Source organism: Anomaloglossus baeobatrachus, chromosome 2 (genome assembly GCF_048569485.1).
Source record: "Anomaloglossus baeobatrachus isolate aAnoBae1 chromosome 2, aAnoBae1.hap1, whole genome shotgun sequence".
NCBI classification, from domain to species: Eukaryota; Metazoa; Chordata; class Amphibia; order Anura; family Aromobatidae; genus Anomaloglossus; species Anomaloglossus baeobatrachus.
In genome coordinates, this window is record NC_134354.1 from 440,847,882 (window position 1) to 440,873,758 (window position 25,877).

The 25,877-nt window shown below is 47.2% G+C and overlaps 1 protein-coding gene across 2 annotated transcripts in view; it reads right to left on the reverse strand.

The window, feature by feature from the left end:
• LOC142291618 (ras GTPase-activating protein 4-like) overlaps window positions 1–25,877 on the reverse strand; it is a 352,484-nt gene that overhangs the window by 68,849 nt on the left and 257,758 nt on the right. For both annotated transcript variants that reach the window (XM_075336273.1, XM_075336274.1), the window contains exons 8-9: window positions 2,569–2,660; window positions 461–578 (exon numbers count right to left, since the gene is read on the reverse strand). In XM_075336273.1, coding sequence (XP_075192388.1) covers window positions 461–578; window positions 2,569–2,660 — 210 coding nt within the window. The remainder of the gene's footprint in view (window positions 1–460; window positions 579–2,568; window positions 2,661–25,877) is intronic.

Consider the following 25,877-nt stretch of genomic DNA (forward strand, 5'->3'; position numbering starts at 1 on the left):
TAATTGTTAAAATATATTTTTACAAAACGTAGTGAAAATACAGCACCTGTAATTTTTCTTAAAAAAAATAAAAATGCCACCCATTATTTATTGACACATTATCTAAATGACCAGATGACATATCGCCTAATACAGATATCAGATGGCACAGTGACTACCGTAAGTAGGCCTATTTATTAGATTCTGTGAGTTACATCCTGGGAACGAATGAAAAGGTCTCGCTGATTACTTGTCTAATGTTTCCCAAGTTTAGATGAAGTATTCTTTTTCTCGCAATCACATCAAACCATGTTAAAATCTGAGCTTTTCTTGTATTTCATCAACTGTAAATTCACAACACACACGAAACAAAATTTGCAACAACTTAAATTTATATATCCTCTTACAAGAAACTTAACAAAACCTAATGCTAAAATCGCATTCAACATTTCATTTGTTATTTCTATTGTATTTGTATTACCTTCTGAGATGTTTTAACCTCCTGACACAGCAACTGCACCAGAGGCTTGTAGTAATCTGATGGTAGAACAGTCTCATCACGGAGACGCACTTGTAGCTGCAGAGAGCCAAGGTTTCCCCTAAAAGAGATATTAATTAAGTTTTGTGAATACAGTAATGTGCTGAGTACCTTCATTATATAGGTATATTCTATAAAGCAGTAATGAAGTCCAATTTTCATAAATTTAAAGTTTGCATACATCTTAGTGCATACAGAGTGCTACTGTATTCTTTTGTTTGTATCTTCATGTACTGTATATGCTCATGAAACCATCTCACAATCCAGTATCAAACCCTCATATAAGAGAAGTATCTGGAGTCAGGAGACTTTGCCAATCCCTAGGACTTAAAGTTTGTTTTCCATAGAAAAAAACCATTAATAATATATCCAAGGTTTCAGATGATACATATACAATCGCTGAAGGTCCTGGTGCTGAGACCACTACTGATGCCAAGAATGGGGGCCCAAACTCTACTGATTGCAATTGTAGAGAGCAAGTTATGGGTTGAGAATGGAACCAAGGTTGCACATGCCCCTGTACTTGTGATCAGTGGGGGCACTAGTGGTCGGGAGCCCAGCGATCATACACTTATCACCAATACTGTGGTCAAATGGTATTTATTGTTTATGGGATAACCCCATTAACAGAGGGCCACACAAGATATTTTGGTTGGAAAACCTCTTTGATGGTGCATACATTAACATGTGTACTGTTGCAATGTATCAGTTATCCTATATGGGATACTAAGCACATATGTTTCTGATCCCATCTTTAAAGGCAATCTTTTAGCAGGGTTTTCTTATTTATTCTGAGAGCAGCATAATATGAGGGAAAAGAGCCTCATTCCAGGGATGTGTCACTTATTAGGCTGTGTGCTGTAGTTTCAGTGCAGAGTATTATCAGCAGGAGATAATCACTAACTTAGGCCGGTATCATACTTTCGATTGCCTTGGGTGTATCTTGCGCGAGTCTCGCGGTGCATCACCCGGTCTCACACTCTGGTCACAGGAGTGGGTCGGTTGCATGCATCTCTATGCAGCTGAGACGCTCCTGTGAGGAGAGTGTGAGTCTGTGACGGGTGATGCACCGCGATACTTGTGTGAGATACACGCGAGGCAGTCGCAAGTGTGACACCAGCCTTACTTCATGTCTGGCACAGACCAGTCATTCTAATCTGTGTAACCCCACCCCCACCACTGATTGGCAGGTTGCTGACAATGCACAGTGTACCCAGAAAGCTACCAATAAGAGGTGTGGGTGGGGTTACACACAGCCCAGAAGTCTTAGCTCTGCTACATCTACATCAGGCAAAATAGGAATTCCATCAAAATTGCACCAAGTAGCTCAATAAATGATACATCCCTAGAATTATGGTCGGTGTCTACATACTGTGCTGCCATTAGGTTCCATAGCAAAAACCTGCGGACAGATTCCATTTAGCTAATATACCGTGCAGATATAGTATGTTTGCCATTGCCAGGGACAACTTTATTTTTCAATGTGACCGCATCAGGGCTCAGCATGTACTTTTTCTTTAGTTGCCAGTTACAAGAATGATGCAAAATAGAAACACAGCATGAGAGTTTTCCTGAACTACACAAACTGAAAAAGATCTCCCTGGAACATAACGGAACATCACACCATAATCACTTCAGCTAAAAGTCAAAATGTCTCATACTAAGGGGATTAACACACCAAGGATCAATCTTCTCTACTGGATTCCACAATGCTTTGTTAGAAAGTACAGAATCCTTACTTAGTGCAAGTTGCAAATTTCAGAGAGACCCTTCTATTTTCTCTAAATACCTTATTGTTAGAAAGTAAGTGAAAATGCTTTGTAAAGAACATAATGTAAGGATTTTGAATGCTTTCTAAACTGTTTAAGTGCTACTCAAAAATTTTAAAGGACTGCCATTTTCTTGGCTGATCTTTTCAAACACTTTCTGACTCAATAAATAATTTTACTTATACATTTAGAACCCAAAGTAAGGTAAACCCCCCCCCCCACATTAAAAAGTGACAGTGCTAATAAAATAAAAATAAAAGTAGTTTGCTGACATCAACTTACTCATCTACGCTGGCTTTTGACTTTCCAGGACTCAGTCTGAACCATCCCTCTTCTTGTAAGTCTTGCTGAAGTCCATTTAAGTTGATCATTACCTAAATGAATTACATTCATTAATGTTGTGTGTTCCCAATAAAAAAGTTGATTTTCACAATGAAAATTTGTACATTTTTAACACTGATGTGTTTTCTCACTAAAGTCAGAATGAAATAGTACAATGATCGCTATTTAAGGAAACCAACAAAAAAGTAGCATAACCTAAAACACTTGGGATTTTCAATTGCTAGATGTGGGTATAGGAAGCAATTTATCACCCTTTGTGCAAAAAATGACAAAGTTATCACTTGACTTCCTCAAAATGTTTGAAAAGTGAAATGAATACCCAATTGTATGTCTATGACACTGCATACATCTTACATCTTTTTCTACGATAAAGAAACAAAACATTTAATTGTGAGATCCACTGTGTTGTATTGTATGACTATGCTTTTCAATTAAAGGGATTATCCAGTGAAGGACAGATAGGTAATTACTATAACTAGTGATGAGCGAATAGTAACTATTCGTCTGCGGATTATTCGTAACGAATCCCAAAGTGCTATTCCAATATTCGTCATTAATAACGAACCTAATGTAAGTCAATGGGGAATCTGAATATTTTTTTGTCTTGACAAATACTGGAATAGTACTTGACATTCGTAAGCATTATCCAAACACGAATAGTTACTATTTGCTCATCACTAAAGATGACTAGAGATTATCAAACCCGAACATGGACATTACTAACATATCAGTGATAAAGTTTTGAGTTCTGGTGCTTTATGCTGACTACTTGAAAGAGCATTGCTGTGCTCGTTGCTCAGCCCAGTGAGAGCCGCTTGCAGTGCTTGAATGGCTCACACTAAGGGTAACAACAGCGTTATTGTCTGTAATGTGTAGAAAAATAAAAAGAAAAAACCCTGACCTCCCTTCTCTGATAAGTGCTCTATTTACGGTTGGCTGTATGTGGGTGGACAGTCGAACTGCCCAATCTGTGACTTCCAATGAGGTTCAAGTCAAGTCTGGGTCAACAACACAACTTTGCCTGACTCCGAACCTGCTGAACCTGAACTTCAATGGTTCTAGAGATGAGGAAACCTGAGGCTTGGTGTTTGTATCGAATACAGACTTTACAAAAAAAAACAAAAACAGAGGTTGAGTTCAGAGATCAGGTGCTTTACGTATGCTAACCACTTGCGTGAGCATCACTGTGCTCGAGTACGCTCGGTGCTCAGCCCAGTCTGAGCAGTTTGTAGTGCTTGATCAGCTCACACTGGGTGTAACAACAGAGTGATCAGATTTAGTGTGCACCCCTCCAAAAAAAATTGGAAAAACCCCACCCACCCAACTCCGGTAGTGATCTGTTTATGGCTGGCTGCATGTAGGCGAGACCCGAACTGCCAATTAGTGAATTTCAATTGAAGTTCAGGTCAACTGTTTCGAAAGTCCGGCTGAACCCGCCGATCCGAACTTCCATGTGTCCACTCAACTCAAGTTCGCTCAAGCCTACATCCTGCCGTGAAAAGCCTACAACCTCCCGTAACCCTCAGTCTGATACAGCGCCGCACAATCAGCTCTACCCTAACCTACTGTATCCTCACCTATCCCTTGTAGACTGTGAGCCTTCGCGGGCAGGGACCTCTATCCTCCTGTACCTGTCTGTGTCTTGGTATTGTTTATGATTATTGTATATGTCCCTATTATGTATACCCCTTTCACATGTAAAGCGCCATGGAATTGATGGTGCTATAATAATAATAATAACAATAATCTCTAGTGATAACTAGTGATGAGCGAGTACTAAAAAGCTCGGGTGCTCGAAGCTCGGGCCGAGCCTCCCAAGATACTCGTGTACTCGGCCCGAGCAACGAGCCCAATGTTATCCTATGGGAGACCCGAGTATTTTTGTGAAATGACCCCCCGGCAGCATGGAGAAACCCTAAAAATGTCACAAAAGTCTCAGAAGAGTGCTCAAATGACATGGCAACAGCATGGGGAAGACCCCTTGAAGCATTTATCACTGAAAAGTCACAGCTGTGAACAATTTTGTCCGCGTTTTACGCCATTTTTACGGACTCACCAGAAAACCTTCCAAAATGACCCCAAAATGATTTTTCATGGCGGAAATGTTAAGGGCACATACCCAATAGTGAGATAGAGCTGGTGTATGTTACTTTTTGAGATTAATACATGAAAGATTTTACGTGAAAACATTGTGTGGCACTCCGATGTCCCTGAGAAGAGACGTACATGAAGGCCTCTTGAGTCTAATGTGCCCATTTTGAGGAAGTGAGTCTTTGTAGTATTTTCCTTTGCCAGGGCAGTCCAAAATTGTGAGGTTCACCAATGCCCCTGCATACAGATGTGCATGATGGCCTGTAAACCTGAAGTGCCCATTGTAAGGAAGTGGGTCTATTGTAGTATAGCCCTTAGGCAGGGCAGCCAAAAATTGGGAGGCTCCACGTTGTCCCTGGATAGAGACGTGCATGAGGGCCTGTAAACCTGAAGTGCCCATTGGAAGGAAGTGGGTCTATTGTAGTATAGCCCTTAGGCAGGGCAGCCAAAAATTGGGAGGCTCCACGTTGTCCCTGGATAGAGACGTGCATGAGGGCCTGTAAACCTGAAGTGCCTATTGGAAGGAAGTGGGTCTATTGTAGTATAGCCCTTAGGCAGGGCAGCCAAAAATTGGGAGGCTCCACGTTGTCCCTGGATAGAGACGTGCATGAGGGCCTGTAAACCTGAAGTGCCCATTGGAAGGAAGTGGGTCTATTGTAGTATAGCCCTTAGGCAGGGCAGCCAAAAATTGGGAGGCTCCACGTTGTCCCTGGATAGAGACGTGCATGAGGGCCTGTAAACCTGAAGTGCCCATTGGAAGGAAGTGGGTCTATTGTAGTATAGCCCTTAGGCAGGGCAGCCAAAAATTGGGAGGCTCCACGTTGTCCCTGGATAGAGACGTGCATGAGGGCCTGTAAACCTGAAGTGCCCATTGGAAGGAAGTGGGTCTATTGTAGTATAGCCCTTAGGCAGGGCAGCCAAAAATTGGGAGGCTCCACGTTGTCCCTGGATAGAGACGTGCATGAGGGCCTGTAAACCTGAAGTGCCCATTGTAAGGAAGTGGGTCTATTGTAGTATAGCCCTTAGGCAGGGCAGCCAAAAATTGGGAGGCTCCACGTTGTCCCTGGATAGAGACGTGCATGAGGGCCTGTAAACCTGAAGTGCCCATTGGAAGGAAGTGGGTCTATTGTAGTATAGCTCTTAGGCAGGGCAGCCAAAAATTGGGAGGCTCCACGTTGTCCCTGGATAGAGACGTGCATGAGGGCCTGTAAACCTGAAGTGCCCATTGGAAGGAAGTGGGTCTATTGTAGTATAGCCCTTAGGCAGGGCAGCCAAAAATTGGGAGGCTCCACGTTGTCCCTGGATAGAGACGTGCATGAGGGCCTGTAAACCTGAAGTGCCCATTGTAAGGAAGTGGGTCTATTGTAGTATAGCCCTTAGGCAGGGCAGCCAAAAATTGGGAGGCTCCACGTTGTCCCTGGATAGAGACGTGCATGAGGGCCTGTAAACCTGAAGTGCCCATTGGAAGGAAGTGGGTCTATTGTAGTATAGCCCTTAGGCAGGGCAGCCAAAAATTGGGAGGCTCCACGTTGTCCCTGGATAGAGACGTGCATGAGGGCCTGTAAACCTGAAGTGCCCATTGGAAGGAAGTGGGTCTATTGTAGTATAGCCCTTAGGCAGGGCAGCCAAAAATTGGGAGGCTCCACGTTGTCCCTGGATAGAGACGTGCATGAGGGCCTGTAAACCTGAAGTGCCCATTGGAAGGAAGTGGGTCTATTGTAGTATAGCCCTTAGGCAGGGCAGCCAAAAATTGGGAGGCTCCACGTTGTCCCTGGATAGAGACGTGCATGAGGGCCTGTAAACCTGAAGTGCCCATTGTAAGGAAGTGGGTCTATTGTAGTATAGCCCTTAGGCAGGGCAGCCAAAAATTGGGAGGCTCCACGTTGTCCCTGGATAGAGACGTGCATGAGGGCCTGTAAACCTGAAGTGCCCATTGGAAGGAAGTGGGTCTATTGTAGTATAGCCCTTAGGCAGGGCAGCCAAAAATTGGGAGGCTCCACGTTGTCCCTGGATAGAGACCTGTTAGGTTCTTAGTGCCTCCGTGCTTGCATTTAAAAACCGCACGTGTGTGCCTGTTGGTGGCAGCTTTCCGCTGCATTTGTGTGAGTTTTGCAAAAACTTGGATATAACGCACAAGTCTAGTGAATACACATCAGCACAGCATTGCAAAATGCGCAAGGGCGTTGTCAACGAACAAGGAAGTGGACGTGATGGTGGTGCAGGCAGAGACCGAGGTTGTGTGCAAGCTCTAATTTCGCCACAACAAAGGGCCACATCTAGTCGCTCGCACGTCCTGTCCCAAATTCTTGGGGACCGCAGCAGTACACCGCTCTTGAACCAAGACCAGTGTCAACAGGTTGTTAGTTGGATAGCGGATAATGCTTCCAGTCAGATTGGCACCACCACAAACACTCTGTCTTCCACACGGTCAAGTGTCAGTAGCCGTGATACTGCACCGCACATTTCAGAACCTGATCCTCCTTCCTACCACCAGGCCGAGTACACGTCCACGGACATTACTGATCCCACACTTGGACACTCGGAAGAGCTGTTCGTTCACGTTTCCATTCACAAATTCTGGCCTCTCGCCAGCTCCTGTTGAAGTGGGCCATGACGAGATTGTATGTACAGATGCCCAAATATTTGAGCAGCCACGTTCTCACGAAGTTGGCAACGTGTCTCAACAAGGGGTGGACGATGATGAGACACAATTGTCAGGAAGTCAGGAGGAGGAGCAGGGTGCGGAAGAGGAAGACGACGTGGTGGATGATCCAGTAACTGACCCAACCTGGCAGGAGGATATGCAGAGCGAGGACAGCAGTGCACAGGGGGAGGGAGGCGTAGCATCCCAACAGGCAGTAAGAAGCAGAGTGGTGGCCCCAGGCAGACGTCAGGCAACTGTTCCCCGGAACAACACGACACAAGGTGCCTGTACAAATATTAGGTCTTCCCGAGTCTGGCTGTAATACTATTGTATGTATTGAGGATTTCGATTGCGTTAGGGCAATGACAACCAGAGACGAGTTCTTGGTGCAAGACGTTTATAATATGCAACCAGCAAATATGTACATAAACGGAACAAAAACACAGTAGAACATAAATACAGGAAATACCTTCCAGGGACGGAGCGAAAGGGAATTCCCGGGACCGCGCACCGGACTCCCCCAGGGAGACCACCAAGAGCGAACCCCTATACAGGGACTGTCTGGCAATCACCCCAGAAGCCCTAAATGCGCAGCAGCCGGGACACAAAAGGGCAATAGGTAAGTCCAAAAATGTCCGTACGTGATGTGAGTCCAGAGTGGTATTAAACGGAAGGAACCGGGCAGAAGTGCCGACCAAAGACGGCAAATGGAGTCCGGGCACAGCTAGATGATACCAGATGAAGTCCAGAGTCGGTGTCGGTTGTTTTCCAAGAGGATCCGAATAACAATCAGGAACCAAAAGCAGCAGGGCAGGAGCACACAGGAAGCAGTATACTCAGGCACTGGACTAAGCTTTAGGGGCGGCTTTTAAACAGATGGACAGGAAGTAGGGCAACAGAACAGAAAACTCCATGTTAACAAAGGGCAAGCTCTTTCAAAAGAAAACTGGAAAACCCGGAACTCTGACACTGGCAGTTTTTTAAGTTGGCTCCAGATGATTCTAAAAAGGCCATTTGCAACACCTGCCATGCCAGCATCAGCAGGGGTACCAAAACTAGCAGCCTGACCACCACCAGCATGATCAGGCACATGTCAGCCAAGCACCCGACTTTGTGGGAAGTACAACAGAGTCGAGGAGCAGTGCTTGCTGATGTCACTGCTACGTCTTCGCTGGTTGTGCATGCGAGCCAATCCCCTGTCCATGCTGCCTGCGAACAAGCCTCCTCCACTCCTGCACCTGCAGTTGCCTACGCAGAAAGAACACCATCATCAAGCACGTCTGTTACGGGGGGCTGTCTGAAAATAACCGAAAGGAGTATCAGACAGTCAGGGTCCACCGTGCAAAGACTTTGCTGCAGACTATGGCAGAGTGCAATACCTCTGTTAACTCACAGAAGGATATATTAAGTAAGTAAATATAATAAGTAAGTAAAGCAATTCCTCCCTTACTTGGAGGGTGTGTGGAATGATCTCTGTTAATAATCACAGAGACAAAGGCAATGTGTGCGAAATGGCACCTACCTAGGTCCGCTCTTCTAGTGGTGCAAAAGAGACGAACAGCAGCATAAGCCGCACAAAGCTCCTACCTGCGTTCGCTCCACTAGTGTGCGAGGACACGAACCACTAGATATGGCACCTGCCTAGGTCCGCTCTTCTAGTGGTGCAAAAGAGACGAACAGCAGCGTAAGCCGCACAAAGCTCCTACCTCTGTTCGCTCCCCTAGTGTGCGAGGATACGAACAACTGCCAGACGCAGTATAAGGAACGTTACCCTAGCGGCAACGTCCACCTACGAGTAGAATCACAAGGCCCAGCCAGACCATGTGCCTCAGGCACCTGCCTATGTCCGCTCCCCTAAGAGGTAAGGATACGGACAGCAGCCGAAGCTGTAAGGTATAAGAACGCTACCCTGCCGGTAGCGCTCACCTAGCATAGACAGAGGAATGCCTAGAGGAACGCGCACAGAGCGTCTACTCATATGCATGAACCAAGAGGACTGAGCACCATGCGGCGTGTGTCAGGGTCTTATATAGACTCTGTGCCTCATCCAAGATGGAGGACACCAGAGCCAATCCGCTGCCAGAACGACAGGAGTGACGTCATGCTGGCCTATCACCGAGCAAGACGTCACAAGCACATGACCAGCGACCAATCGGCATAGAAGGTGTCAGAGACATGTGACCTCGTGTCAGCGATGATGTCACCCGCACATGTGCAATGGCTCCAAGATTGGACTTAGTCTCCGGCGCTCGCACATGTGCAGTAGCAAGAAATCTGGACTTAGTCTCCAGCGCTCGCACATGTGCAGTAGCAAGAAATCTGGACTTAGTCTCCAGCGCTCGCACATGTGCAGTAGCAAGAAATCTGGACTTAGTCTCCAGCGCTCGCACATGTGCAGTAGCAAGAAATCTGGACATAGTCTCCAGTGCTCGCAGCAACCGTAACAGTACCTCCCCCTCAAGGGCCCCCCTCCCGGCGACGCAGGTAATCGGCAACTAAGTCGGGAGCATGGACAGCCTCCTCAGGCTCCCAAGAGCGATGTTCCGGGCCATAGCCCTCCCAATCTATCAAGAAGAACCTGCGCCCTCTAACCATCTTAGAACCAACTATGGCTCGGACCTCATAGCTAGAGCGAGAGGAATCAGAGGCAGGAGAGTGCACTTCACGAGTGTGAGGTAAAATAGCTGGCTTTAGCAGTGAGACATGGAATTTGTCATGAATCCTAAGATGGACAGGTAACTTCAATTGATAGACTACAGGATTTACCTGTCGAAGAACCTCATAAGGACCCAGGAAGCGAGGAGCAAATTTGACAGAGCTCACTCTAAGTCTCACGTGTTTTGCAGAGAGCCACACAAAGTCCCCTGGAGAAAAGACAGGAGCCGGGCGACGAAACCGATCGGACACCGTCTTCATACGGTCCTTAGCTGCTTGGATCGACTCTTGAGTCCGATCCCAAACCTCTCTGGCATTAGTTGCCCAGTCGGCCACAAGAGGAGGAGGTGCAGCAGCGGGAAACGGTACCGGTACCCTAGGGTGTTGCCCATTATTGAGTACGAACGGTGTCTGCCCAGTGGCCTCAGCCAGCGAATTGTTAAGGGCAAATTCTGCCCAGGGTAGGAGGGAGGACCAGTTATCGTGGTTCTCAGCAACAAAGTGTCGAAGGTATATAATCATAGATTGATTGGTACGTTCAACCAAACCATTAGTCTCCGGATGGTATGCCGAAGAGAGATTCAACTCAATTTGCAGAAGGCTACAAAGATCTCGCCAGAAACGGGAAGTAAATTGCGGGCCTCTATCACAAATGATACGATCTGGCATCCCGTGAAGCCTAAAGACATGCTTGAGGAATAGTTTGGCTAGTACCCTGGAAGATGGGATTCTCGATAACGGTACGAGATGAACCATCCGGGAGAAATGGTCCGTAATGACCCACACAAATCTATGTCCCTGTGAACATGGAAGATCACCCACAAAGTCCATGCCTACCACCTCCCATGGTCTATCTGGCACTGGTAAAGGATGCAAGAGCCCAGCCGGTCTCTGCCGTAATGGACGGTTGCGAGCACACGAGTAGCAGGAACCGACATATCTCTTGACGTGGCTGGCTAAGTGTGGCCACCAATACCACCTCTCCAGTAACTCTCGTGTCCGCCTAATACCAAAATGCCCACCCACCTTTGAGGTGTGGGCCCATGACAGTATATCATTCTGTCGATCAGGCGGAACAAAGGTCTTGCCCGGTGGGATTTGGTCTAACGTCACAGGGGAGAGCGTATGAAAAACCCTGGAGGGAAGGATAAGACGAGGTTCGTCAATCTCTTCCTGGGTAGAAAGCATAGAGCGAGACAGGGCGTCTGCCTTGTTATTCTTACTCCCAGACAGATAGTTGATGGAGAAGTGAAAGCGGGAGAAAAACAAGGACCAGCGGGCTTGGCGAGGATTCAGACGCTGAGCGGTTTGTAAGTACGTCAGATTCTTATGGTCTGTATAGACCTGAAAAGGATGTTTCGCTCCTTCCAGCAAGTGACGCCACTCCTCCAAGGCTAATCTCAAGGCGAGCAGTTCCCTATCCCCAATGGTATAGTTTCTCTCTGCCAGTGAAAAGGTTTTAGCAAAGAAGAAACACGCCCTTTTTCTACCTGCACCGTTCTTTTGATACAAGACCGCACCAGCACCCACTGAAGAGGCATCAACCTCTAAGAGGAAGGGCTTATTCTCATCGGGTCTTTGAAGAACGGGAGCAGTTGAAAAGTGTCTTTTTACTGCCTCAAAAGCCTGAGATGTCTCAGTAGACCAGGCTTTGGGATTAGCACCTTTCTTAGTCAAGGCCACCAAAGGGGCCACCAAAGTAGAAAAATGGGGTATGAACTGCCTGTAATAATTTATGAATCCTAAGAAGCGTTGCACCGCCTTCAAGGAATGAGGTTCGGACCATTGCAGGACAGCAGAGAGCTTCGCAGGATCCATAGCCAGACCCTCTTGTGAGATAATGTAACCCAAAAAAGGCAATGAGGACTGCTCGAATACACATTTCTCGAGTTTAGCAAACAATGAGTGCTCCCTTAAACGGGAAAGGACACGAACGACATCCTGACGATGAGTCTCCAGATCAGGAGAAAAAATCAGGATGTCGTCTAGATACACCACTACTGAGGATAACAGTAAATCCCTGAACACATCGTTTACGAAGTCCTGAAATACTGCGGGTGCATTACATAACCCAAAAGGCATGACGAGGTATTCATAGTGACCGTCTCGGGTGTTAAAAGCGGTCTTCCATTCGTCACCCTTTCGAATTCGTACCAAGTTATACGCACCCCGCAGATCCAACTTCGTAAAAACTTGAGCTCCTCTCAGTCTGTCAAAGAGCTCCGAAATTAAAGGTAATGGGTATTTGTTCTTTATTGTGATTGCGTTGAGACCCCTGTAATCTATGCAGGGACGCAAATCACCCTCTTTCTTCCGAACAAAGAAAAACCCAGCTCCCGCGGGAGAGACAGACTTACGAATGAACCCCTTCTCTAAACTCTCTCTTATATAGGTCGACATGGCCTCCGACTCAGGTATCGACAGGGGGTAAACCCTGCCTTTAGGTGGAACCGAACCTGGGATAAGGTCTATGGCACAGTCATACGGCCTATGGGGTGGAAGAACCTCAGCACCCTGTTTGGAGAACACGTCAGCGAAATCCAAATAGGGTGTAGGTATGGGAGAGAGATCAGTTGATGCAACCGCAACGACCTTAGGTGGTAAGGGAAGACATCGGGACTGACATTTCGAACCCCAACTAATAATGCTGTCAGACTCCCAGTCAATGTGAGGAGCATGAGTCCGAAGCCATGGAAGACCCAGAAGGACGTCGTCTATACCCTCAGGCAAAACAAGAAAAGAAATCTCCTCTATGTGACCCTGAGACAGGGAAAGGCGCAAGGGAACTGTCCTCAATGTAATGGAGTCAGACAACATAGTTCCATTAACAACACGGACAGGAATAGGCGCCTCTAACATGATAGAGGGAATATTGTGTCCCTTTACAAATCCTGAGGACACAAAAATCCCGTCAGCTCCGGAATCCACAAAAGCCATAATAGGCCATGTATTCTCAGATAACGAGAGCTGACCTGGGATACAACACTTAGAGGGTGCAGAAGACGTCTCTAGTAACCCCCCTCTAATGGTTACTAGGCCAGGGAGTTTCCCTGACGACTAGGACACTTGTTGGCATAGTGCCCAGCCTGACGACATACGTAACACATAGGAGGACCAGACTTGCGTAGTCTGGAGAACGTATGACCTAACTCCATAGGAGTGGGAGATGTTTCAGATGCTGAGGAAGATGGTAGTGGACCCTCAACAACTGGAATAGCCCGATGCTTAGGGCGTGAGGAAGAGACCTCGAGTCTACGTTCCTTATGGCGTACATCGATCCTCGTTGCTACTGTGATCAAGTCCTCCAGAGAAGCAGGGACCTCACGAGTAGCAAGGGCATCCTTGACATAGCCTGCCAACCCTCTCCAGAAGATAGGAATCAACACCTTCTCTGGCCAATCTAGTTCTGCCACCAGAGTTCTAAAAGCAATGGCATAAGAACTAGTGGATAACGAACCCTGAGATAGATCTAACAGTCTCAGGGCCGCATCATGGGTAACCTGCGGACCCATGAATACCGCCTTAAGAGCATCAAGAAAGTCTTGATGTCTCAGAGTAACCACATCAGAGCGCTCCCATAGGGGAGTCGCCCATTCTAAGGCTTTGTCCTGAAGTAAGGAGATGATAAAGCCTACTCTGGACCTCTCCGTAGAGAAGCGAGAAGAGTTGACCTCTAGGTGTATCTGACACTGACTAATGAAACCACGACATGATCTGGCATCGCCAGAATATCTGTTTGGCAGAGCAAGTCAAGGATCATGTGCAGATGTCACCATGGTCTGAGGATTATCCTCTATACTCTTGAGCCGTGACTCAAGTACTTGTATGTAACGGTGTAACTGCTGATATTCTGCCATAACTGCCAGACCCTTGGCTCAGTCCTAATGTTACGGGGGGCTGTCTGAAAATAACCGAAAGGAGTATCAGACAGTCAGGGTCCACCGTGCAAAGACTTTGCTGCAGACTATGGCAGAGTGCAATACCTCTGTTAACTCACAGAAGGATATAATAAGTAAGTAAATATAATAAGTAAGTAAAGCAATTCCTCCCTTACTTGGAGGGTGTGTGGAATGATCTCTGTTAATAATCACAGAGACAAAGGCAATGTGTGCGAAATGGCACCTACCTAGGTCCGCTCTTCTAGTGGTGCAAAAGAGACGAACAGCAGCATAAGCCGCACAAAGCTCCTACCTGCGTTCGCTCCACTAGTGTGCGAGGACACGAACCACTAGATATGGCACCTGCCTAGGTCCGCTCTTCTAGTGGTGCAAAAGAGACGAACAGCAGCGTAAGCCGCACAAAGCTCCTACCTCTGTTCGCTCCCCTAGTGTGCGAGGATACGAACAACTGCCAGACGCAGTATAAGGAACGTTACCCTAGCGGCAACGTCCACCTACGAGTAGAATCACAAGGCCCAGCCAGACCATGTGCCTCAGGCACCTGCCTATGTCCGCTCCCCTAAGAGGTAAGGATACGGACAGCAGCCGAAGCTGTAAGGTATAAGAACGCTACCCTGCCGGTAGCGCTCACCTAGCATAGACAGAGGAATGCCTAGAGGAACGCGCACAGAGCGTCTACTCATATGCATGAACCAAGAGGACTGAGCACCATGCGGCGTGTGTCAGGGTCTTATATAGACTCTGTGCCTCATCCAAGATGGAGGACACCAGAGCCAATCCGCTGCCAGAACGACAGGAGTGACGTCATGCTGGCCTATCACCGAGCAAGACGTCACAAGCACATGACCAGCGACCAATCGGCATAGAAGGTGTCAGAGACATGTGACCTCGTGTCAGCGATGATGTCACCCGCACATGTGCAATGGCTCCAAGATTGGACTTAGTCTCCGGCGCTCGCACATGTGCAGTAGCAAGAAATCTGGACTTAGTCTCCAGCGCTCGCACATGTGCAGTAGCAAGAAATCTGGACTTAGTCTCCAGCGCTCGCACATGTGCAGTAGCAAGAAATCTGGACTTAGTCTCCAGCGCTCGCACATGTGCAGTAGCAAGAAATCTGGACATAGTCTCCAGTGCTCGCAGCAACCGTAACAACGTCCTTGTCCCAGCGCAGCGTTCAGTTATCCATTCAGCAAACCTTTGAACGCAGGCGCAAATACACTGCCAACACCCCACATGCCACAGTTCTAAATGCTAACATTTCGCGACTGCTTGCGCTGGAAATGTTGCCTTTTAGGCTGGTTGAGACAGAAGCATTCCGCGACATGATGGTGGCAGCTGTCCCACGTTACTCGGTCCACAGCCGCCACTATTTCTTCCGGTGTGCCGTCCCCGCATTGCATAACCACGTGTCACAAAACATCACACGTGCCCTGAACAACGCTGTTTCAGCCAAAGTCCACCTAACCACAGACACGTGGACAAGTGCATGTGGGCAAGGCCGCTACATCTCGTTGACGTCACACTGGGTTAATATTGTGCAAGCTGGGACCCAGTCTGAGCGAGGGACGGAACACGTCCTTCACACACCAAGTTTTGCAGGCCCTACCTCAGTCAGGGTTTCACACACACTCTACAGCTCCGGAATGTCATGCTCCTCAGCCTCCTCCTCCTCCTGCGCATCCTGATCCACTTTACCCTCCACACCAGTCCCAAGCTGGAAGTGTCGCGGGCGGAGGAGGGGACGGTGCGCTCTCCCACTGCTCGGGTCCGGCTGACGCTGCTCTACGGCTGCTGCTGCTCGTTGGCTCGAGCAATGGCCGGATCCCGGGGACTCGAGCGGCGCTACTCGCCCGTGAGTGAAAAGGGGTGGTTTGGGTTTTGGGGATATTGTCCGTGACGCCACCCACGGTTGTGGTGATTGTGTGTGGACACCACCGCTGCTCTGGACGGGGATCCCGGGAGCCTGTGACAGGGAGCAGCTTTGTTGTTATTTCTCCCCTCCGTGGGTAGGGGGGTTGGTTGTCCCGGGGCCTGGTGATGGGGTAGAGATGGATGACAGGCGGGTTGCGGGGCCTGATGAGGTGCAGGGTCGCAGGGGCAGCGCTGTGCCGCACGGCACGGAGGTACTCACTCAGCCCAATGATGATGACACAGTTCACGGTAAAACAAGTGGCTGGATGGACGGGTCACTCGGACGGCTGCGGTTGTTCCTCCCTGCAGGTTAGTGATGACTGTCTCTCCCTGCACCTAAGTTAAGTGTTGGTAGTGATGGTTTCCCAACGGTAACCCGCTCCCCGACCTGGATATGGGCCGGAGGAGCCCCTTTTGCCCACAGGCGCTGGCCCTGGGAGACGGTTGCCCTTAGCGGTGGCGGTGTCTCCCCTTCACGGTTGTACGGTTGCCTTCTATCTGGACTTGGCTGTTTGGAAACCCTGAGGTTCCCTTCACTAACGGATTTGGCAAATTCACGGCGACACCAAGCCTTGCCGGGATCCGAAAGTTCTCTGCCAATGGTGCTGGCTTCTCTTTGTATACCGGTCCAGTACGGCCGGGTCACCACCCGTCCACGGTCCTTACGGCAGACTCCAATCGGCCTCCACTGCAGACGGTCACCACATCCTGCCAACCTTGCTGTCCTGTCCGGGCCACACACCCGGACCAACTTCAGGCTCTTTGCTGTCACTTTTCTCCTCTCTACTACTTTCCTCCTTCCACTTCCTTAGCTTAACTCTCACTGCCTGTGTTTTCCCTCCTCCTCGGTGGGTGGAGACCAACCGCCTGGCTCCACACCCTGGTGTGGACAACAGCCCCTGGGGAAGGCAACAAGGATTTTGTGTTTTGACTATGATATGCCTGCAGGGAGTGTGGGGTGTTTAAGTGTTGTGCTCTGTGGCCCCTGGCTTGTCCAGGGCGACACAGAAGCACTGCAGCACTGCCTCGGCGATGCGGCAACAGGCAGTGCTGAAGCTAATCTGCATAGGTGACAAACCCCACAATGCAGAAGAGGTGTGGACAGCTCTGAAACAGCAGGCAGATCACTGGCTCACAACTCTGAACCTAAAGCCAGGAAAGGTCGTGTGTGACAATGGCCGGAACCTGGTGGCGGCTTTGAGGCGAGGCCAGCTGACACATGTTCCATGCGTGGCCCATGTGCTCAACCTCGTGGTTCAGCGGTTTCTAAAGTCATACTCAGAGCTGTCTGATCTGCTGGTAAAAGTTCGCCGCCTGTCTGCACATTTTCGAAAGTCACCTACTGCTTCAGCCGGCCTTGCCGGCTTAAGACTCCGTTTGCATCTTCCGGCACACAGACTGGTGTGTGATGTCCCCACGCGTTGGAATTCAACTCTGCACAAGTTGGTCAGGATATGTGAGCAGAAGAGGGCAGTTGTTGAGTACCTGCATCACCTAAGCCGTCGGGAAATGGGTCAAACTCCACACATAACACCTGAGGAGTGGAGATGGATGTCCGACCTATGCACCATCCGCCAAAACTTTGAGGACTCCACCAAGATGGTGAGCGGCGATGACGACATTATTAGCGTCACCATACCGCTTCTCTGCCTTCTAAAATGGTCTCTGCTCAAAAAACAACCATGATGCATTGCAGGCGGAGCGCGATGAGTTTGAGCAAGAAACAGTAGTGGGTGTGGGTGATGATAACACACAGCCCAGCCTCGTCTCATCACAACGTGCAGTGGAGGACTATGACGAGGAGGAGGATGAAGACATGGAGCAACTCTCTGGCCAAATTGAGGATATGACATGCAGTCATATCCTCGGTTCAGCGTGGCTGGCCAGAGGACAGGGTAGATGATGAGGAGGAGGAGGAGGAGGACAGCATGTTCAGTCATCGTGTTGGTCAGGATACTGAAGTGATGGCTGTTAAGAGTCTGGCACACATGGCTGACTTTATGGTAAGCTGCCTGTCTCGTGACCCTCGCGTTAAGAACATCTTGGCCGACAATCATTACTGGTTGGTAACACTGTTAGACCCACGCTAAAAGGAGAACTTTATGTCTCTTATTCCCGAGGTGGAGAGGTCAGGCAAAATGCAGCAGTTCCAGAAGGCCATAGTCACGGAAGTAGGCAAAGCATTCCCCTCACAAAACGCTAGCGGCATAGGTCAGGAATCACTGGACAACCAAGGCGTACAGCCGAGAGGGGCACAAGTCCAATCCGCCAGAGGTAGGGGAACAGTCTTTAAGATGTGGGACAGTTTTCTCAGCCCCACACATACCACAGCCCCTGAGGTGAGGGGTAGTGACACAAGAAATCCTAAGTTTGGCCAGATGCTCAAGGAGTACCTTGCAGATCAAACAACTGTACTCCGACATTCCTCTGTGCCTTACAATTAATGTGTATCCAAGCTGGACACGTGGCATGAATTGGCTCTCTACGCCTTGGAAGTCCTGGCCTGCCCTGCCGCTAGCGTTTTGTCAGAGCGTGTTTTTAGTGCCGCAGGTGGAATCATTACAGATAAACGCACCCGCCTGTCAACTGTAAATGCTGACAGGCTGACTCTGATCAAGATGAACAAGGGTTGGATTTGGCCAGACTTCACCACACACACCAACAGCAAATTACAGCGGAATTTAAAGTTTGTAACGGGAATTTGCCATGTACCTCCACTCACCCATGGTAACACACTTCTGGACTTTGGCTAATCGCTGGACTGCTCCTCCTTCTCCTCATGCGCCATCATGGTGACCGTTACAATAGTTAAGCCGTTGTTTCAGGTATACCCCCAGTGGTAAATTTTTTCGCCCATTCTTTCTGAATGGGCATTACAACGACAGGAGACCCGCTCCTTTGCAATGGGAACAATGTTTTGAGGCCCTCATGCACATCTCTATCCAGGGACAATGTGGAGCCTCCCAATTTTTGGCTGCCCTGCCTAAGGGCTATACTACAATAGACCCACTTCCTTACAATGGGCACTTCATGTTTACAGGCCATCATGCACGTCTCTATCCAGGGACAATATGGAGCCTGACGCTGCCACCGACTGCCACACACATGCTGTTTTTAAATGCAAGCACGGACGCAATAAGAACCTAACTGGTTTTTAGGAGCGACAATTACTGAGAAGTCTGACACTATCAGACACTGCTGACTGACGTGTATTATACACTAGACTTGTGCGTTATATAATTGTTTGTGCAAAACGCGCACCTGTACGCTGCCACCGACCGACACACACGTGCTGTTTTTAAATGCAAGCACGGACGCAATAAGAACCTAACTGGTTTTTAGGAGCGACAATTACTGAGAAGTCTGACACTATCAGACACTGCTGACTGACGTGTATTATACACTAGACTTGTGCGTTATATAATAGTTTGTGCAAAACGCGCACCTGTACGCTGCCACCGACAGACACACACGTGCTGTTTTTAAATGCAAGCACAGACGCAATAAGAACCTAACTGGTTTTTAGGAGCGACAATTACTGAGAAGTCTGACACTATCAGACACTGCTGACTGACGTGTATTATACACTAGACTTGTGCGTTATATAATTGTTTGTGCAAAACGCGCACCTGTACGCTGCCACCGACAGACACACACGTGCTGTTTTTAAATGCAAGCACGGACGCAATAAGAACCTAACTGGTTTTTAGGAGCGACAATTACTGAGAAGTCTGACACTATCAGACACTGCTGACTGACGTGTATTATACACTAGACTTGTGCGTTATATAATAGTTTGTGCAAAACGCGCACCTGTACGCTGCCACCGACAGACACACACGTGCTGTTTTTAAATGCAAGCACGGACGCAATAAGAACCTAACTGGTTTTTAGGAGCGACAATTACTGAGAAGTCTGACACTATCAGACACTGCTGACTGACGTGTATTATACACTAGACTTGTGCGTTATATAATTGTTTGTGCAAAACGCGCACCTGTACGCTGCCACCGACAGACACACACGTGCTGTTTTTAAATGCAAGCACGGACGCAATAAGAACCTAACTGGTTTTTAGGAGCGACAATTACTGAGAAGTCTGACACTATCAGACACTGCTGACTGACGTGTATTATACACTAGACTTGTGCGTTATATAATTGTTTGTGCAAAACGCGCACCTGTACGCTGCCACCGACAGACACACACGTGCTGTTTTTAAATGCAAGCACGGACGCAATAAGAACCTAACTGGTTTTTAGGAGCGACAATTACTGAGAAGTCTGACACTATCAGACACTGCTGACTGACGTGTATTATACACTAGACTTGTGCGTTATATAATAGTTTGTGCAAAACGCGCACCTGTACGCTGCCACCGACAGACACACACGTGCTGTTTTTAAATGCAAGCACGGACGCAATAAGAACCTAACTGGTTTTTAGGAGCGACAATTACTGAGAAGTCTGACACTATCAGACACTGCTGACTGACGTGTATTATACACTAGACTTGTGCGTTATATAATAGTTTGTGCAAAACGCGCACCTGTACGCTGCCACCGACAGACACACACGTGCTGTTTTTAAATGCAAGCACGGACGCAATAAGAACCTAACTGGTTTTTAGGAGCGACAATTACTGAGAAGTCTGACACTATCAGACACTGCTGACTGACGTGTATTATACACTAGACTTGTGCGTTATATAATAGTTTGTGCAAAACGCGCACCTGTACGCTGCCACCGACAGACACACACGTGCTGTTTTTAAATGCAAGCACGGACGCAATAAGAACCTAACTGGTTTTTAGGAGCGACAATTACTGAGAAGTCTGACACTATCAGACACTGCTGACTGACGTGTATTATACACTAGACTTGTGCGTTATATAATTGTTTGTGCAAAACGCGCACCTGTACGCTGCCACCGACAGACACACACGTGCTGTTTTTAAATGCAAGCACGGACGCAATAAGAACCTAACTGGTTTTTAGGAGCGACAATTACTGAGAAGTCTGACACTATCAGACACTGCTGACTGACGTGTATTATACACTAGACTTGTGCGTTATATAATAGTTTGTGCAAAACGCGCACCTGTACGCTGCCACCGACAGACACACACGTGCTGTTTTTAAATGCAAGCACGGACGCAATAAGAACCTAACTGGTTTTTAGGAGCGACAATTACTGAGAAGTCTGACACTATCAGACACTGCTGACTGACGTGTATTATACACTAGACTTGTGCGTTATATAATTGTTTGTGCAAAACGCGCACCTGTACGCTGCCACCGACAGACACACACGTGCTGTTTTTAAATGCAAGCACGGACGCAATAAGAACCTAACTGGTTTTTAGGAGCGACAATTACTGAGAAGTCTGACACTATCAGACACTGCTGACTGACGTGTATTATACACTAGACTTGTGCGTTATATAATAGTTTGTGCAAAACGCGCACCTGTACGCTGCCACCGACAGACACACACGTGCTGTTTTTAAATGCAAGCACGGACGCAATAAGAACCTAACTGGTTTTTAGGAGCGACAATTACTGAGAAGTCTGACACTATCAGACACTGCTGACTGACGTGTATTATACACTAGACTTGTGCGTTATATAATTGTTTGTGCAAAACGCGCACCTGTACGCTGCCACCGACAGACACACACGTGCTGTTTTTAAATGCAAGCACGGACGCAATAAGAACCTAACTGGTTTTTAGGAGCGACAATTACTGAGAAGTCTGACACTATCAGACACTGCTGACTGACGTGTATTATACACTAGACTTGTGCGTTATATAATTGTTTGTGCAAAACGCGCACCTGTACGCTGCCACCGACAGACACACACGTGCTGTTTTTAAATGCAAGCACGGACGCAATAAGAACCTAACTGGTTTTTAGGAGCGACAATTACTGAGAAGTCTGACACTATCAGACACTGCTGACTGACGTGTATTATACACTAGACTTGTGCGTTATATAATAGTTTGTGCAAAACGCGCACCTGTACGCTGCCACCGACAGACACACACGTGCTGTTTTTAAATGCAAGCACGGACGCAATAAGAACCTAACTGGTTTTTAGGAGCGACAATTACTGAGAAGTCTGACACTATCAGACACTGCTGACTGACGTGTATTATACACTAGACTTGTGCGTTATATAATAGTTTGTGCAAAACGCGCACCTGTACGCTGCCACCGACAGACACACACGTGCTGTTTTTAAATGCAAGCACGGACGCAATAAGAACCTAACTGGTTTTTAGGAGCGACAATTACTGAGAAGTCTGACACTATCAGACACTGCTGACTGACGTGTATTATACACTAGACTTGTGCGTTATATAATAGTTTGTGCAAAACGCGCACCTGTACGCTGCCACCGACAGACACACACGTGCTGTTTTTAAATGCAAGCACGGACGCAATAAGAACCTAACTGGTTTTTAGGAGCGACAATTACTGAGAAGTCTGACACTATCAGACACTGCTGACTGACGTGTATTATACACTAGACTTGTGCGTTATATAATTGTTTGTGCAAAACGCGCACCTGTACGCTGCCACCGACAGACACACACGTGCTGTTTTTAAATGCAAGCACGGACGCAATAAGAACCTAACTGGTTTTTAGGAGCGACAATTACTGAGAAGTCTGACACTATCAGACACTGCTGACTGACGTGTATTATACACTAGACTTGTGCGTTATATAATTGTTTGTGCAAAACGCGCACCTGTACGCTGCCACCGACAGACACACACGTGCTGTTTTTAAATGCAAGCACGGACGCAATAAGAACCTAACTGGTTTTTAGGAGCGACAATTACTGAGAAGTCTGACACTATCAGACACTGCTGACTGACGTGTATTATACACTAGACTTGTGCGTTATATAATAGTTTGTGCAAAACGCGCACCTGTACGCTGCCACCGACAGACACACACGTGCTGTTTTTAAATGCAAGCACGGACGCAATAAGAACCTAACTGGTTTTTAGGAGCGACAATTACTGAGAAGTCTGACACTATCTGGACTGTTTTACACTGTGTACACCAGCCCCAGATATGATGAAGGCTGGTATACGGTCACCACTAGGAATGGCTATATACCCTGCCTGCCTGCCTGTATACTGCTACAATAGTCCTGACAAGGACTCTTCTGGTCACTAGCCTGTATTCCGACCTGGCTATACCCTGCCTGTATATAGCAACAATAGTCCTGAGAAGGACTCTGCTACTGTACTCCGACCTGGCTATACCCTGCCTGCCTGTATACAACTAGAATAGTCCTGAGAAGGACTTCTGGTCACACTGTTTGCAGCCCTGCTCCGGAACTAACTATAAAGGGCCGCAAAGCTTTCCCTGAATCAGCGACACTCTCCCTGCACTGACTGTCTGGATAGCTGTGAGCAGAGCACAGCACGCCGGCCGGTATAAAGGCTCGGTCACGCTGTGCAGGCCGGCCAATCACTGCAATTCCACAACTAACAGGGCTGTGGCATTGCAGTGGTCTGCCAGCCAATCCCTGCATGAGGGCTGGCTCTCAAAAGAGCGCCAACATGCAGAAATGAAGACCACGAGTACAGCACGAGTATCGCGAGATTACTCGGTCCCCGCCGAGTAGACCGAGTACAGTGATACTCGTGCGAGTACCGAGTAGTAACAAGCATGCTCGCTCATCACTAGTGATAACTTATAAATTAGTGTGGGTCCAACTACTGGAACCACACTGATAGGCAAAATAGGGTACATTTTTCCCCATTATCCCCATTTAGACTGAAGCAGAACTGCTTCTACCTCCCCTACATTCATTCCTCATGGTACTACAAATAAATTGAACGGTGGTCCATCTACTGGACAATCCTTTTAATGTAAAGAACAGCAACAGTGCCTTGTAAAAGTATTCGGTCCCCTTTAATTTTTCAACGTTTTCCCACATTTCAGCCTTCAAACATAAAGATAAAAATGTTAAATTTTATGTTGAAGAATCAACAACAAGTGGGACACAATTGTGAAGTTGAACGAAATGTATTGCTTATTTTAAACTTTTGTAAAACATAAAAAACTAAAAAGTGGGGCGTGCAATATTATTCGGCCCCTTTAAGTTAATAGTTTGTAGCGCCATCTTTTGCTGCAATTACAGCTGCAAGTCGCTTGGGGTATGTCTCTATCAGTTTTGCATATCGAGAGACTGAAATTCTTGCCCATTCTCTCTTTGCAAACAGCTTGAGCTGAGTGAGGTTGGATGGAGAGTGTTTGTGAAAAGCAGTTTTCAGCTCTTTCCACACTCTCAATTGGATTCAGGTCTGGACTTTGACTTGGCCATTCTAACACCTGGATATGTTTATTTGTGAACCATTCCACTGTAGATTTTGCTTTATATTTTGGATCATTGTCTTGTTGAAAGACAAATCTCCATCCCAGTCTCATGTCTTTTGCAGACTCCAGGTTTTCTTCAAGAATGGTCCTGTATTTGGCTCCATCCATCTTCCCATCAATTTTAACCATCTTTCCTGTCCCTGCTGAGGAAAACCAGGCCCAAACCATGATGCTGCCACCACCATGTTTGACAGTGGGGATAGTGTGTTCGGGGTGATGAGCTGTGTTGTTTTTACGCCAAACATACAGTGCCTTGTGAAAGTATTCGGCCCCCTTGAATTTTTCAACCTTTTCCCACATTTCAGGCTTCAAACATAAAGATAAAAATTTTAAATTTTATGGTGAAGAATCAACAAGTGGGTCACAATTGTGAAGTTGAACATAATTTATTGCTTATTTTACATTTTTGTAAAAAATAAAAAACTGAAAAGTGAGGCATGCAATATTATTTGTCTCCTTTAAGTTAATACTTTGTAGCACCACCTTTTGCTGCGATTACAGCTGCAAGTCGCTTGGGGTATGTCTCTATCAGTTTTGCACAGCGAGAGACTGAAATTTTGCCCATTCTTCCTTTGCAAACAGCTCAAGCTATGTGAAGTTGGATGAAGAGCGTTTGTGAACAGCAGTTTTCAGCTCTTTTCACAGATTCTCGATTGGATTCAGGTCTGGACTTTGACTTGGCCATTCTAACACCTGGATAAATTTATTTGTGAACCATTCCATTGTAGATTTTGCTTTATGTTTTGGATCATTGTCTTGTTGAAAGATAAATCTCTGTCCCAGTCTCGGGTCTTTTGCAGACTCCAACAGGTTTTCTTCAAGAATGGTCCTGTATTTGGCTCCATCCATATTCCCATCAATTCTAACCATCTTCCCTGTCCCTACTGAAGCAAATCAGGCCCAAACCATGATGCTGCCACCACCATGTTTGACAGTGGGGATGGTGTGTTCAGGGTGAAGAGCTGTGTTGCTTTTACGCCAAACATATCATTTGGCATTGTGTCTCCCAGGTGGCTTGTGATAAACTTTAAATGACACTTTATGTATATCTTTGAGAAATGGCTTTCTTCTTGCCACTCTTCCTTAACGGCCAGATTTATACAGTGTACGACTGATTGTTGTCCTATGGACAGACTCTCCTACCTCAGCTGTAGATCTCGCAGTTCATCCAGAGTGATCATGGGCCTCTTGGCTGCATCTCTGATCACTCTTCTCCTTGCTTGACATTAAATTTTTGAAGGACGGCCGGGTCTTGGTATATTTGCAGTGGCATGATACTCCTTCCATTTCAATATGATCGCTTGCACAGTGCTTCTTGGGATTTTTAAAGTTTTGGAAATCTTTTTGTAACCAAATCCAGCTTTAAACTTCTCCACAACAGTATCACGGACCTGACTGTTGTGTTCCTTGGTCTTCATGATGGTCTCTGTGCTTTAAACAGAACACTAAGACTATCACAGAGCAGGTGCATTTATACGGAGACTTCATTAAACACAGGTGGATTATATTTATCATCATTAGTCATTTAGAACAACATTGGATCCTTCAGAGATCCTCAATGAACTTCTGGAGTGAGTTTGCTGCACTGAAAGTAAAGGGGACGAATAATATTGCACGCCCCAATTTTCAGTTTTTTATTTTTTACA